The following is a 12752-nucleotide window of genomic DNA, read 5'->3' on the forward strand; positions in this document are numbered from 1 at the left end:
TCATTACTTAGTCAAATTCAAAATATGACTTGTATGATTATTGATTTATGAATCAAATTATAATTTTTATGAATGTCGTAATTTTAACCTATATATTTAAAAATGTAATTTTCGATCATTAGGCATGACAATTAAAGTTTTAATTTTTGTAATTTATATTATTTTGAGTTATGTTTTGCTTTAAAAAACTACATATAACAAGAAACATATATTAATTATAAAATAAAGCTTTACTATTTATGCATTATGCATATCTTACGCATTTAAAGAATTTTTGTTTCATATCTAGTGCAGTTTTTTTAAAAAATATATTATTAAAATTCTTTTGTTGTAATGCATTTTCTAATATCTATTGAGCAGCATGTCTTTTATACAGGCCGTGCTACCGGGAGAACCTGAAAAACTGGGATAGTACAGGGAATTTTAAAAATTGACTAAGAAAAGTGAGAAATTGTAGGGAAATTTGAAAATGTTCGTAAAAACTAGGAAAATACAAAGAATTTTATGTTTATGTTCCCCCCCCCCCACATTTAAACAATACTGAAAGATTAAGAAACAATACTCCAAAGATTGCAAAAATAAAAAATCATGATCATCGCTTCCAAGGACGAAATTCATTTGCGATTGTATAATGTGGAAACTTGCACCTTTTCTATTCTCCCCCTTTTTTTCTGTATAGATCATTTCAGTTAATGAGCATGCTCGAAATTTCGGTAATTGTGTTAAAGATTAGAATACATATATGTATCGAAATAGAAATATTCAGTTGCATAGTCGGCGGCATTTAGTCACTCTCACATGAATTTATTGAATGGTTTGTTTATCATTTGAGCAATTGTGAGCTTAGAGTAGATTGGAGAATTTTTTAAAACAATGAGCTGCTGAAATTCAGTATTTAATACAAATTGGACAAATAAAAAAAATCAGTCCTGATTTTGCTGAAAAGGTTCATGAAATCCCGCAAAATCCATTTATTGCATACTGCTTCACTTTGTAAGGAATAATAAGCCTAAGAAATATGGAGGAACAGGCACTTATTAGCCAGGCCAAAAAAAGGAAACAAAATTGCGTGTCAGTTCTAAAATGTCATAATTAATATTATAGTATCTAAAAGAATGAAGGAAAAGGTGATATGTCAATTCTGAAAGTGTCTACTTTAATGTCCAAAAATAAATTGATTTTGAATTTAAGAACAATCATTTAAAGTTGAATTTTTATGTGCATTGAAACTAGTTTGCACTTTCATCCTTTAATGCAATCAATGATTTATCAGAATTATTTTCACTGAAAAACATACGCTAGGCAGTTCAAAAATGTTGTATTTAATGTTTAGCACCATGATAGCTGAAAACCCTGCAGAAATTGATTCCCAAATGCATGATTTGGCAGAAATAAATAAAAGTAATTTTGCTTTGTAATGTTTTCTTTTTTTTTTCTAAGCATTTATTAAATGATTTGTATTATGATAATAAAAATGTTTTGTGTTTTATTTCACCCGAATCCTTAATTTTATGTGACCTATAATTAAAGAGCATGAGAGGTAATATATTCCTCCATCTCTTAATTTATAAATTTTGTCTTTGCTATATTCTAGATAATATATATATATATTTTCTCCATGTAAATCTGAGCTTTCTTTTAATATGCTATTATTTCAATTAATGTTAAGTTATTGCTTCCTTTCCTTGCTTTTTCCACTGTTTAAAATTATATTCATTATAACTAGCACATGAGTGTTTTAGCGCATTTTCTGTTGTCTTAAATATACATACAGTGAAAACATGGAATCTTTTTTCCAGATCTAAGCGGCAACCTTGCCTAAGTAAAAAAAAAACCATTTTAATATTTAAAAAATGATTCATGGCAATTATTCTTGTGTTAATAAAATTATTAGCAAATCATTTTATTAGCTCAAGAACTTGCTTTAAATTAATTCTTTACTTTATTTCCCACATTATTAGACTTTTTTTCTTAAGAAATTACACAGATGCTTAATTATTTACTAAATTTGGACTCATTTTATGTTTTTGAAATATATATATATATTATAAGGTCCCCCCCCCCTACATTTGCAAACATTGTGTATGCAGTTACAGTTTAGTGCCAGTTTTTAAAGAAAACTACAAAAATCAAGAACTGTCAAAATGATGCACTTACCCTTTCATCAAAATGATACGGGAGGGGGAGGGTTGCAAAAGGTTAAGTTCCATCTTGCACTTATATTGGATGTTATCTTTTGATTCTGAAGTAACATGTTTCCTATTTCCACTATCAATGATTTATGATGTAATTTTTTACTCAACGAATTGTCATATATGGCAAAGTAGTCATTATTTTAATTCATATCATAGTCTTTGAGGAATCAATGAATAAAAAACAATTGATATTTTTAAATTATGGATTTTATTATAATTAATTTTTATTTTATAGCATCTCTGATGACCAACTGGTTTAGCAAAGTATTTTTTAAAGTTTTGACAGTAATGTAACTCATATTTTTTAAGAAGTGTTATATGATTATGTTCATTAGACAATACGTGTCTCTAATTTTTGGTCTATTTCACCTAAAATTTTAAACTTTGAAAAGGAAGCGATTGAAATTCAACTAATCCAATTAAGATTGTTTACTTGAAAATATTCATAAAAAAGGGTGGGTGGGCATAAGGAAGAATCACTCAACATAAAAATTTTGGATGTATTATTATGTATTACTTAATAATCAGAGGATTATTTAATAAAAATTTATCTGACTTAATTGAAAGATTCATTACTAGCATCAACCATGAAAAAATTATTTGAATTTAATTCACAATAATGAAAATATTGTAAAACATATTTAAAAATATTTTTAAAGATTAAACCTAGGCTAAATAATTTTCCACTAATTAAACTGATATAAGGAAAAGATAATTTCTTGGATTTTAAAATCAATATAATTTTTTTATGCATGTATGGTTTTGGGAGTTACTATGACAAAATGCCAAGCTGTTGCTTTATTTTTAGTGAATTAAAATTTTTAATAATTCACTCAAGATGCACATTCTTATCCTTCAAAGTTTGTATGTGCCAAGTTTGGTAGCTCTAATTGAAATGATTTGACCTTAGAGCGCCAACGCACGTATACACACACACACATATATATATATATATATAATTTTAGAGACATTAAAAATACGCACACATACAAAATTTCACATGTTTAATACATCGAGAAATGATGGAAAAATCCAATACAAAATTCCCATAACTACCGTTAAGAGACAAATATACTGCTTTTCTCTGCAGTTTAGAATAAGTACATTTTTAAAGTAAATGCCGAAGATAGGGACTAATAATGGACACTTCTTTTTTTTCCTCCTCAAATACGGAAAACGAATGTTTTTTGGAAAAGAAAAGACAGTTAGGAAAATCTTTATAAATTGAAGTAATAAATTAACTTTGTAAATCTATTAATCGATATTTTACTATTTTGGAAAAATACAAATGAGCCATTCATAGAAAGAAAAATTAATCTTGGAGAAAATCTCATTTGTAATTTTTCTGTTTTATTTGTTTAAAAAAAATGAATTAATGAACATTTGAAACTTTTATTCGAAATATAGAAAATGGTTTAGGCTTGATTTGATTGAATTTTATTTTATTTAAATTTTTTTATTATTCATTACAATGCTCATGAGCTTAAATCCAGTAAATAATACAATGAAAAATATTTTTTAAAAATTATCCAAATTAGAAAAGTTATTTTGAATCTTGAAAAAAAAAAAATTGTTTTAGAATTTATGAAAATGTGTTTTGTGCAATATGCTTCAAAGTTTTTGAGGAAAAGCATTAAAATTTTGAATAAAATGCTTCCTTTTAGGTACCTTATAGAAGAAAATAATTACCAAAGAAAGAAATGCCACTTTCGTTTTTCCCCCTTCCTTTCTGAGAAATAAATATTTCTAATTATCTTTTTTAATTATGTCTGTGTTATCCATCTCTGAAACATACGGTATCATTTTTTAGTAAAATGACATTAAGCTGTATGTGTGAAAACATACTAACTAATCGGATGACAAAATAAATAAAAAAGATATTTGCATCGCAGGTCCGAAATATCGTATACGTTAATGTTTTAGACTCAATTGATCTAACTTTTTTTTTAACCTCCTTTAAGACTTTTACATTAGAAAATGGCAAAAAGAATGCCAACCTTAAAATGTGATCTTGCTAATTATCAAATTAAAAAAAAAAAGAAGAAAAAAATTGTTGAAGCATTTATTAGTGATTGAATTAATTATAATATTTGCCTAATCAAGCAAGAGCTGGTAAAATATTCACAATAATTATTTATAAATTACTGTTTTACTCCACGTGTTGGCAGAAAGGAAATATTGCAATAAATTAAGATTAAAACTAATTTTGAAAAAATCATTTTATTTAAGGAATAAAAAAATAGAAATAAAAGTGGCGTAAGAATGGTTTTGTACTTGTAATATGTACCTGATTCTTTTTAATAAACGCTTTTTTTAAATTTAAAAATTAAATTAAAATTTGGAAAAATCCTCTTTTTATGAGCACCTATTATTATCATCCAAGAAGTATTAATGTATCAAATTGCGTCACTCTTCATTTAAATTTTAAAAACTGAAACTGCAATTTTTTTCTTAATTAATTAAAGAGAAACGTTAACATTTTGATTGTTTCTTAATTAAAAATAAATTAAAAGTTTAGAAAAATCCTTCCCCAATGAACAACTTTCATCCAAGTAACAAAATACTCACTTTTGTAGTTTTAACCAGTTACTCGTCAAAAACAAAGGTTTTTGACGAGTGTATTCGTCATGGAAAAATTACAACATTTTGCGTTATGACGAGTTTATTCGTCAGGAATAATGAGTAGCGACAATTTGCAGCTTGAATTACAATTTTCGTAAAAACTAAAACATATTTGCACATTTCAAGATGTTTAAAATATTCTGAGGCCAAGTCGAAATCAAAGGAACAAATAAAAGATTATTATGCGTTGCACCATGCTTTGCTCAATACCATTCTCTAACAGCAAACTAAAATAATAAATTGATTTTGTTATGTTTCTTTTCATTCATATGCAAAAAAATGTGTGTGTTAGTTTAAATAAATAAATAAATCTGATTATTGAAATAAAAAAAAAATTAAAAGTCATTTCATTACAACGTAATTTCATATCACGCATACTCTATTTCTGACGAGTATACTCCTTATCGCTAAATTTTTGCGATAATTTTCTCAATTGAACATTTTGAACGATTTTTGCACCAAGTATTCTAGTCTATAAATATTATCATGTTTTAAAAAATCTTTTTTTCTTTAACTTTTTTTTTTTTTTGTTTTAAGAAAGTAATCTTAATACTCTTTACTTATTTAAAGGTTCGATGATCGTGTAAGTTTGAATTGTACTGTTCCATCTTTTGCAGTTACCATCTGCATAGAACCACTTTTCCACATCTTCCAATACAGATGCATCTGACGAAGAATGAAGTCTATCGCACAACCTGCACATCCATGGATCCAAATAAGCCTTGAACGAAGCTTTTTTCCTCAAGAATTCTTCATAAATTGTTTCATTTTGTGCAATTTTCAGCAAAGTCTTGGCCAATGTTTTTGGCCGAGGATAATGAAGAGCATTGATGAATGAACCTTTTGGCGCCAAACTCGAATAATTGACTCCTCCTAACACAACAGGAACGATGTCATAGTTGTAGACATTGAAGAATTTTTCAGTCACGTAATCTTTGCAAATGGCGTTTTCAAGCGACAAATAGAATTTATATTGTTTCAAAACTTCTTCATAGCAGATGGACGATTGAGATGGGTAACATTCAAGATCTCCGCATTTTCCATACACATCGATATCTATATATTTCTTCAATTCACTTACATAGTCTTCACGTTTGCTATCAGTTGAGCAATCACTGACAAACCACACTACATTCTTAGGCTTTCTTTTAAAAATAGTACTGTAGCTGAACGGTGCAACATCACTAGATGGCATAGTAAATCCGTATTTAGCAATGATATCAGAATTCCTTTTATAACTCATAGTCCAGTTGAAAATATTATTTAAAAGATGGAGTGGTGACTTTGCTTGCGTTTTTATCAGCCAGGGCGGTTCCATGTTGTACAGAATCCATATTTGATGTGGATGGCGAATTGTAGGCAGATCTTGCATGTCTGTATCAATCAGATGAAACATTATAGCATCCGCTTTTCGCAGGTTTTTTCTCTGAAAAGTGACAACACATTTAGGATTTGGGCATTTGTATTTTACAAATGTCTTGTTTCCTGATTGCAGGAAATAATAATTAATTGTTTTCCTCACAGAATTCCATGAAGTCCAAATTAAGATTATTTTTGGTTTATAGTTTTGATTTGGAATTTGAATGTCGTCTGGAAATCCCACCTGACGAGGCTCGTACACTTGATGAAAAGGCAACTTTTTACCCTTAAGAATCGAAGCCATAGGAAAGTGGTGTACATGTGTGGGTGGTCTTTGTTTGCTAAACTTTTTATTTTGTACGGTTGAAGATATTCTTCGGTTTGTACTTGTTATATATAAATTGTATAATACACCTACAAGTAATAGAATTATAAACACACTTCTCAGTCTTTGTTTCTGCATTATCGAAGTTACGAAAATGTAGATAGTCTTCAGTTAATACCTGCAAATGAAAAGATCAAAATCATTAGATTAATTAATTTTATTTAATAAAACAATCCCAAATCTCTAATACACAAAGCAGTGACGTTAAATGCTTACATTTCTCTTGAGACTTTAATTACTTATATTTTAGTCTTTTCATTTTTTAAACCTATTTTGAGATGATGAGTATTATTAAAATAAATTTTAAGCATAGGAAGTTTATCATTACGTACCAGTTGGTAAAAGGACACAGAACAGTGCCGAAAATAAAGTAGGAAAATTTTAAAAAAGCTACAGGATATGTTACATTAATAGAGTAAGTATGAACTGACTTTTTTTTTTCTACTTGGACTTCAAAGATCTTAACCATAAGTAAAATAGCCTGATTTAGAATAAAATTTAAAAATAATTTAATTGATATTTTATATTATTCAGGCGCATTGTTCCAAATATAATTTAAGCATAACGAAATCTCAATTTAGTATCAGATTTTGCTGGCATTTTTTCTGATTTTTGTTTTCATTTCAAGTAAAATTTGAATTTATTACGCGAGTTCGCAAATTGTACAGACTAAGTCTATGTCAAAGGATACCGACGTGCTCTGATTGGTTTAAGTCTTGGCATCTTTTTGGCAATGTTTTGCACTCATAATAGTGTAGTTTTCGCTTATTTGGCTCAAACATTGTACCTTTCATTAGTTTTATGAAAGATACGAGTGAATATCAACACGATCTCATTTTTATTAATATAATCGTTTTCTCTAAATATTACTAGTAATACTACTAATACTAATTAATAATCATAATAATAAATATTACTAATAATACTAGTAATACAGGTAACTAATGTTGTTTATGCACAGAAGTATAAAAACTATATAAAAGTAATGACTCAACATATGATGCAGCAATTAAATAATTCTTATTTTTCTATGATTTTCGTGCCTTTATTGGATAATTTATGTAGTCATTGAAACTTGTTGCTGAACGTTTGTTACTTTCCCATCAGCTGCATATGGGGAGATGATTATTTAATGCTCAAAACGTATAAATATGTACGCTTTAACGGAATATGTGATTTCGTAGCTAATTTTTTTAGTTATATCAAAATAATATTGTTACAAAAAATTTTCTGCTACAAATACCGCCAATAAATCGTAATGACGCAGCACATTTAATCGCTATAGTTCAGCAGCTTTCTTGCTGTCTAATCCTCCAGTTTCTCTACGTGTCGGCGACTCAGACTCCTCCACACACGACTTCTGACGATACACACAACTTCTGACGATCCACACAATTTTTTCCCAACTTGATGGTTGGGTTGACGGGGCGCCTAGCCCCGGCAGGGGCTTATCCCCGGTAAGGAGAGACTTCACAGTGCTTTGCTGTCTATACTTTGCCGTGGCCGTCTTCGACGAAATTTGGAGATGACGTGTGTCAGGACTCATTGTGATTGTCTGATATTAGGGTGGGGGTGGGGGGTACGCTGCCGTTGGGCTAAGTAAGTTTTTACTGCTTGTGAGCTAGAATTGGCTATTGAGATACTGTTTAATTTGAGTTTGAAAAAATAAAAGTTAGGAAGAAAAACTAAAGGGCTGAGATAAATTAAAGTAGTATATTACGGGGTCTTCTAGAGTTTGTAGATGGTTTATATTTAGGGATTTTATCTATTGCTTCATTTTCATTCTTATCCATGTTTTTAAAGAAGTTAGTGGCTAGATTTTTAATGAATTTTTTTAAGAGGGGGATAGTCTAGGCATAAGTACATATTTGTATTGGGCATGTAGTATTTCATATTGCAGAAATTTCTAATTAAGTTATTTTGCTGGCGTTCAATAAGTCTAAGATTAGTCTTGGCAGCATATCCCCACACAGGGCAGGCATAAGTTAATACTGGATGCAAGTAGGCAGAGTAAATAAGCATTTTATTTTGTCTACTCATTTTGGAGTTTCGAGAAATTAAGGGATAAAATTTACGAGTTAGGTCTCGAAACTTTTTAGCTGTGTAAATAAAGTGGGGTTTCCAAGTTAATTTACTATCTAGAATAACGCCTAAATATTTGCATTCCTTAGTCGACGGGACAGTTTGATTTTTAAGTTTAACTGGGGAGAAATTCTTTTTACAGTTATTTTTATTAAAAACTATAGCTTCAGTTTTACTAGCATTTATTTCAATTTTCCATTCGGCGAACCAGTCCTCAAGAGATTTAATATGTCGGTTTAAAGCTATGGTAATGAAATTTTGATTTTTGTTTCTAGCTGGTATTGCAGTGTCATCAGCGTACATGCACAACATAGTGTTAAATTGTTTGGGGATATCATTAATAAACAAGGAAAATAAAATTGGCCCTAGTTTAGATCCTTGAGATACACCTGCTAGAATAGATTTTACTTCAGAAAATTCATTGTTTATCTTGATTTTAAAGGATCTGTAACTGAGGTAAGAAATTATAATTTTGATAAGGTATGGGGGTATGTTGTAATTAATTAGCTTGTACATAAGACCATCTTGCCAAACCCTGTCAAAAGCTTTCTGAATGTCAAGGAAAACCGCTGCAGTTTTTTGTTTATTTTCAAAACCTTCCTCAATGAATTCTACTGCTCTAATTAATTGGTGGGTTGTAGATAGTTTACGGCGAAATCCAAATTGTTCAGGTGTTAGTATATTATGTTCTTCTAGGTAATTATTTAATCTATTGAGAATTATCTGTTCAGCAATTTTGCTGACAGAGGAGAGTAGGGATATGGGTCTATAACTGCAGGGATCAGTTGGGTCTTTTCCTGGTTTTAATATGGGGATAACTGCAGCTGTTTTCCATGACATGGGAAAATATCCTAATTTGAGATTACTATGAATTATATTAATTAAAAATTTTAGGTAATTGTCCGGAAGTGTTTTTAACATTTTGTTGTTAATACTGTCAAAGCCAGGGGCTTTTTTGATATTAAGTTTTTTAATATGATCCTTTAATTCATCAGTTGAGGGAGGGGGAATATCAATAAATTTTTGTGGCAATGAGTCGAGAAAGCTTTTGACTGTATTATTTACATTATGTTCTGTGGTGAAATTGTTCAATTCATTAAGTTGAAATTGTTTCTCAAGGCTAGCCGCCAGGCAGATTGCTTTTTCTTTATCAGCTATTGCAATACTAGCAGGGCCTTTAAGGGTTGGTATTTTTGGTTTTTTACTTTTAAAAGTTTTGACAAGTTTCCAGATTGATCCGTCTTCTGTGTTAACACTAATTAATTTGTGTATAAATTCATTGTTTTGGATTTTATTGTTAAGTTTTTCAATTTCCTTATTAATTTGGTTCATTAGTCTCTTGAAAACTGGGTCTCTGGTTTTTTGAAAATTTTTCCTGGCAAAGTTCCTGTCCCTGATTAGGTCTCTAATTTTAGGGTCAATAAAATTTTGACTATTTATAATGGTGGTGGAGGCTAGATTTTTTGCATTAATAATTTGCAATTCGAAGATGTTTACAAAATGGTCAAGTTTATCTGGGTTTGTTAATTCATCAATGTTTGGGGTTTCTGATTGACTGAGGGTTAATTTAAAATTATTCCAGTTTGTTTTATATTTATTAAGATTATTGGGCAGGGAATATTTAAAGAAAAAATTTAATTAGATGGGATTATGGTCAGAGCTAAGTTCAGGTAAGGAGTGAATTTCATATGGGTACAGGAAGTCTTTAATTAAGGTGAGGTCTATTGTATTGGCTGACTGAGGCCCAAATCTAGTGGGGGTGGACGGTGCTATTATGTCTAATCCGGCCTGAAGGGCGAATGATTTTAGGGAATTACCTTTTGGGCAGTTACGCTTACAATCCCAGCTAACGTGGTGAGCGTTAAAGTCTCCACAAATTATTTGATTAGGTCCTGTTTGCATCAGGTTTTCGATGTCGAAAATAAAATTGGAATTATCTGCACTAGGGGGGGATATAAATAGAGATTAAGGTTATTGGATCTTGATTTTTAAAATTTAATTTTACCACGCTAGCTTCTACATGTTGTAGTAAAGGTGGGGGGACCTCACTGTGAGATAAACCATTTTTAATTAAAATTGCAGTACCGCCGCCAGCCTGGTTAGCTCTGTAACTGTAATATGAGAAATAGTTTGCCAGGAAAATTTTTCTTTGTGGTCTAAGGTGGGTTTCTTGCAGTAGGATTACATCGGGGTTATACTTATTTACAAAATTACGAAGGTCGATTATTTTATTGTTAATGCCATTTGCGTTCCAATAGACTATGCGAAGGCTATTGCAGGAGAAATCTAGTTAATGACAGGTTGACTTGGGTTATCGAATGCCTTCATGAGTATATCCAGTTTTTCCTCGTGTTCTTATGAATACCGTGAGAAAAAATAGTCATATTGAGATGATATCAGACAAATTTAGATGGCACTTTTAAGTAGCACCGGTAAATAAAGGGTGGAATAACAAGAATTGTGATTCACCTAAAAATTAAATATAGATATTATTGCTATTAGATGTAAACGACAGAATGAATAATATTATTACTTAATAGAATTTCTATTTTTTTTTGGGGGGGGGAGCTCCTGAATAACAATTTGGATAATGAATTTAAGAGTTTGTCTCTCATGCTCATTAGAGTTTATGTTTATTATCATTGATTAACTTTTTATTGATTAACTTATCATTGATTATTAACTTATCATTTATTATATTCTCGTTTTCTCAATACATTACAAAAGACATTTAAAAGGGATTCAAATCTTTAGCAAGAAACATTGTGGCTTGATAATGATTTAGATTTTAATCAGGATATTAAATACTTTAAAAAATGCAGTTAATATTTTCGCTTCATGTATAAGTATGAATTATATAACTAAAAGAATAATAAGTAATGCTGTAAATTATTCCAAAAAATATGCTAATAAAATTAATCAAAACATTGTAACAAAATAAAGCTGGTATCATTGAAATGGTTATTTAAACTTTAATTTATATTTAAATTCTAAAATGGTGTGAAAATAATTTCTATGCTGTAATGTACTATAAGTTATTAAAAAAAAAGCAATAAGAATAGGAATAAAATAGAAATTATTATTGATTATACTCTTGTTTTCTAAACACATTATAAAAGAAATTTAAAAGGGGTTCGAACCTTTAGTCCCAAAAAGAGGAATAATAAAAATAAAAATTAAAAATCTAATTAAATTTTCAAAAATCCTTTTTTTTTCTGAATAAACACTATGCAAAAAGTAATAAAATGGTAAATTTGGTTGCTCAAAATCCAATGATTTGCCATACAGAGATTTTTGTACGATTTTTAATCACGCATGTCTCAATTTACAGTTAGTATGACAGCCTTTGAACATTATCGTACTAACATTTTATTTTGTTGGTCTTTTCATTCTCTTTTTGGGATGTAAGTAGTTTAGTTGTGATTTTTATGGGGATGAAATTTTAGAAAAGCCAATAAGTATTAATTGAGAAAAACGCTCTTTAAATTTGCTCGATTTGCTTGTAAATAAATTTATATATTTATTTTATGTGGCATACAAAACTTATATTTTGTTCGAAATCTTTTTTGAAAATATAAATTTACTTTAAATTACTTACATTTACTTTAATAAATCCTATTTATTTTTTGAAAAATAAAAAACAGTTATCTGTTCTTATTAAAAATTCCCTTCTGAGTGGTACGATTTTAATTCCAAAACTTTCAGAAAATTAATTTAAGCTGTTTTGTAAATATATAAAAGACAAGAAAATGTTTATTCTTCTTTCTTTAGTATGTATTGAAAAGTTTCATAAATTCAATAAGTACTTTTTTAGTTTATTTCTACTTATCTCCTTTCATATCAGTTTTCTTTTAATTTTCTATTTTAATATGAATCATTAAGTAAATAAAATTGGTATTTTAGAAAAAACGATAAAAAAATCTGAGTAAAATATTTTAAATGGAGCATCTGGTATATATACCTTTTAATATTTAATAAAAATTGGAAATAAAATTATACTTGATAAATCTCAACAGTTTTCATTCTTTAATTCTAAGTATTTATTCTTGATTATCGTAAACTGATTAAAATTTAGAAAATAAATCTATTTTTAATTAATTTAAACCGAA

The 12752-nt window shown here is 29.0% G+C and overlaps 1 protein-coding gene across 1 annotated transcript; it reads right to left on the reverse strand.

Moving 5' to 3' along the window:
- Nucleotides 1-5373: 5373 nt before the first annotated feature.
- Nucleotides 5374-6189, reverse strand: LOC129966243 (glycoprotein 3-alpha-L-fucosyltransferase A-like). Its single transcript, XM_056080658.1, has one exon. The coding sequence runs from the start codon at nucleotides 6187-6189 to the stop codon at nucleotides 5374-5376; it is 816 nt and encodes a 271-aa protein (XP_055936633.1).
- Nucleotides 6190-12752: the final 6563 nt, after the last annotated feature.

The sequence above is a fragment of the Argiope bruennichi genome, chromosome 4 (assembly GCF_947563725.1).
Source record: "Argiope bruennichi chromosome 4, qqArgBrue1.1, whole genome shotgun sequence".
Lineage (NCBI taxonomy): Eukaryota > Metazoa > Arthropoda > Arachnida > Araneae > Araneidae > Argiope > Argiope bruennichi.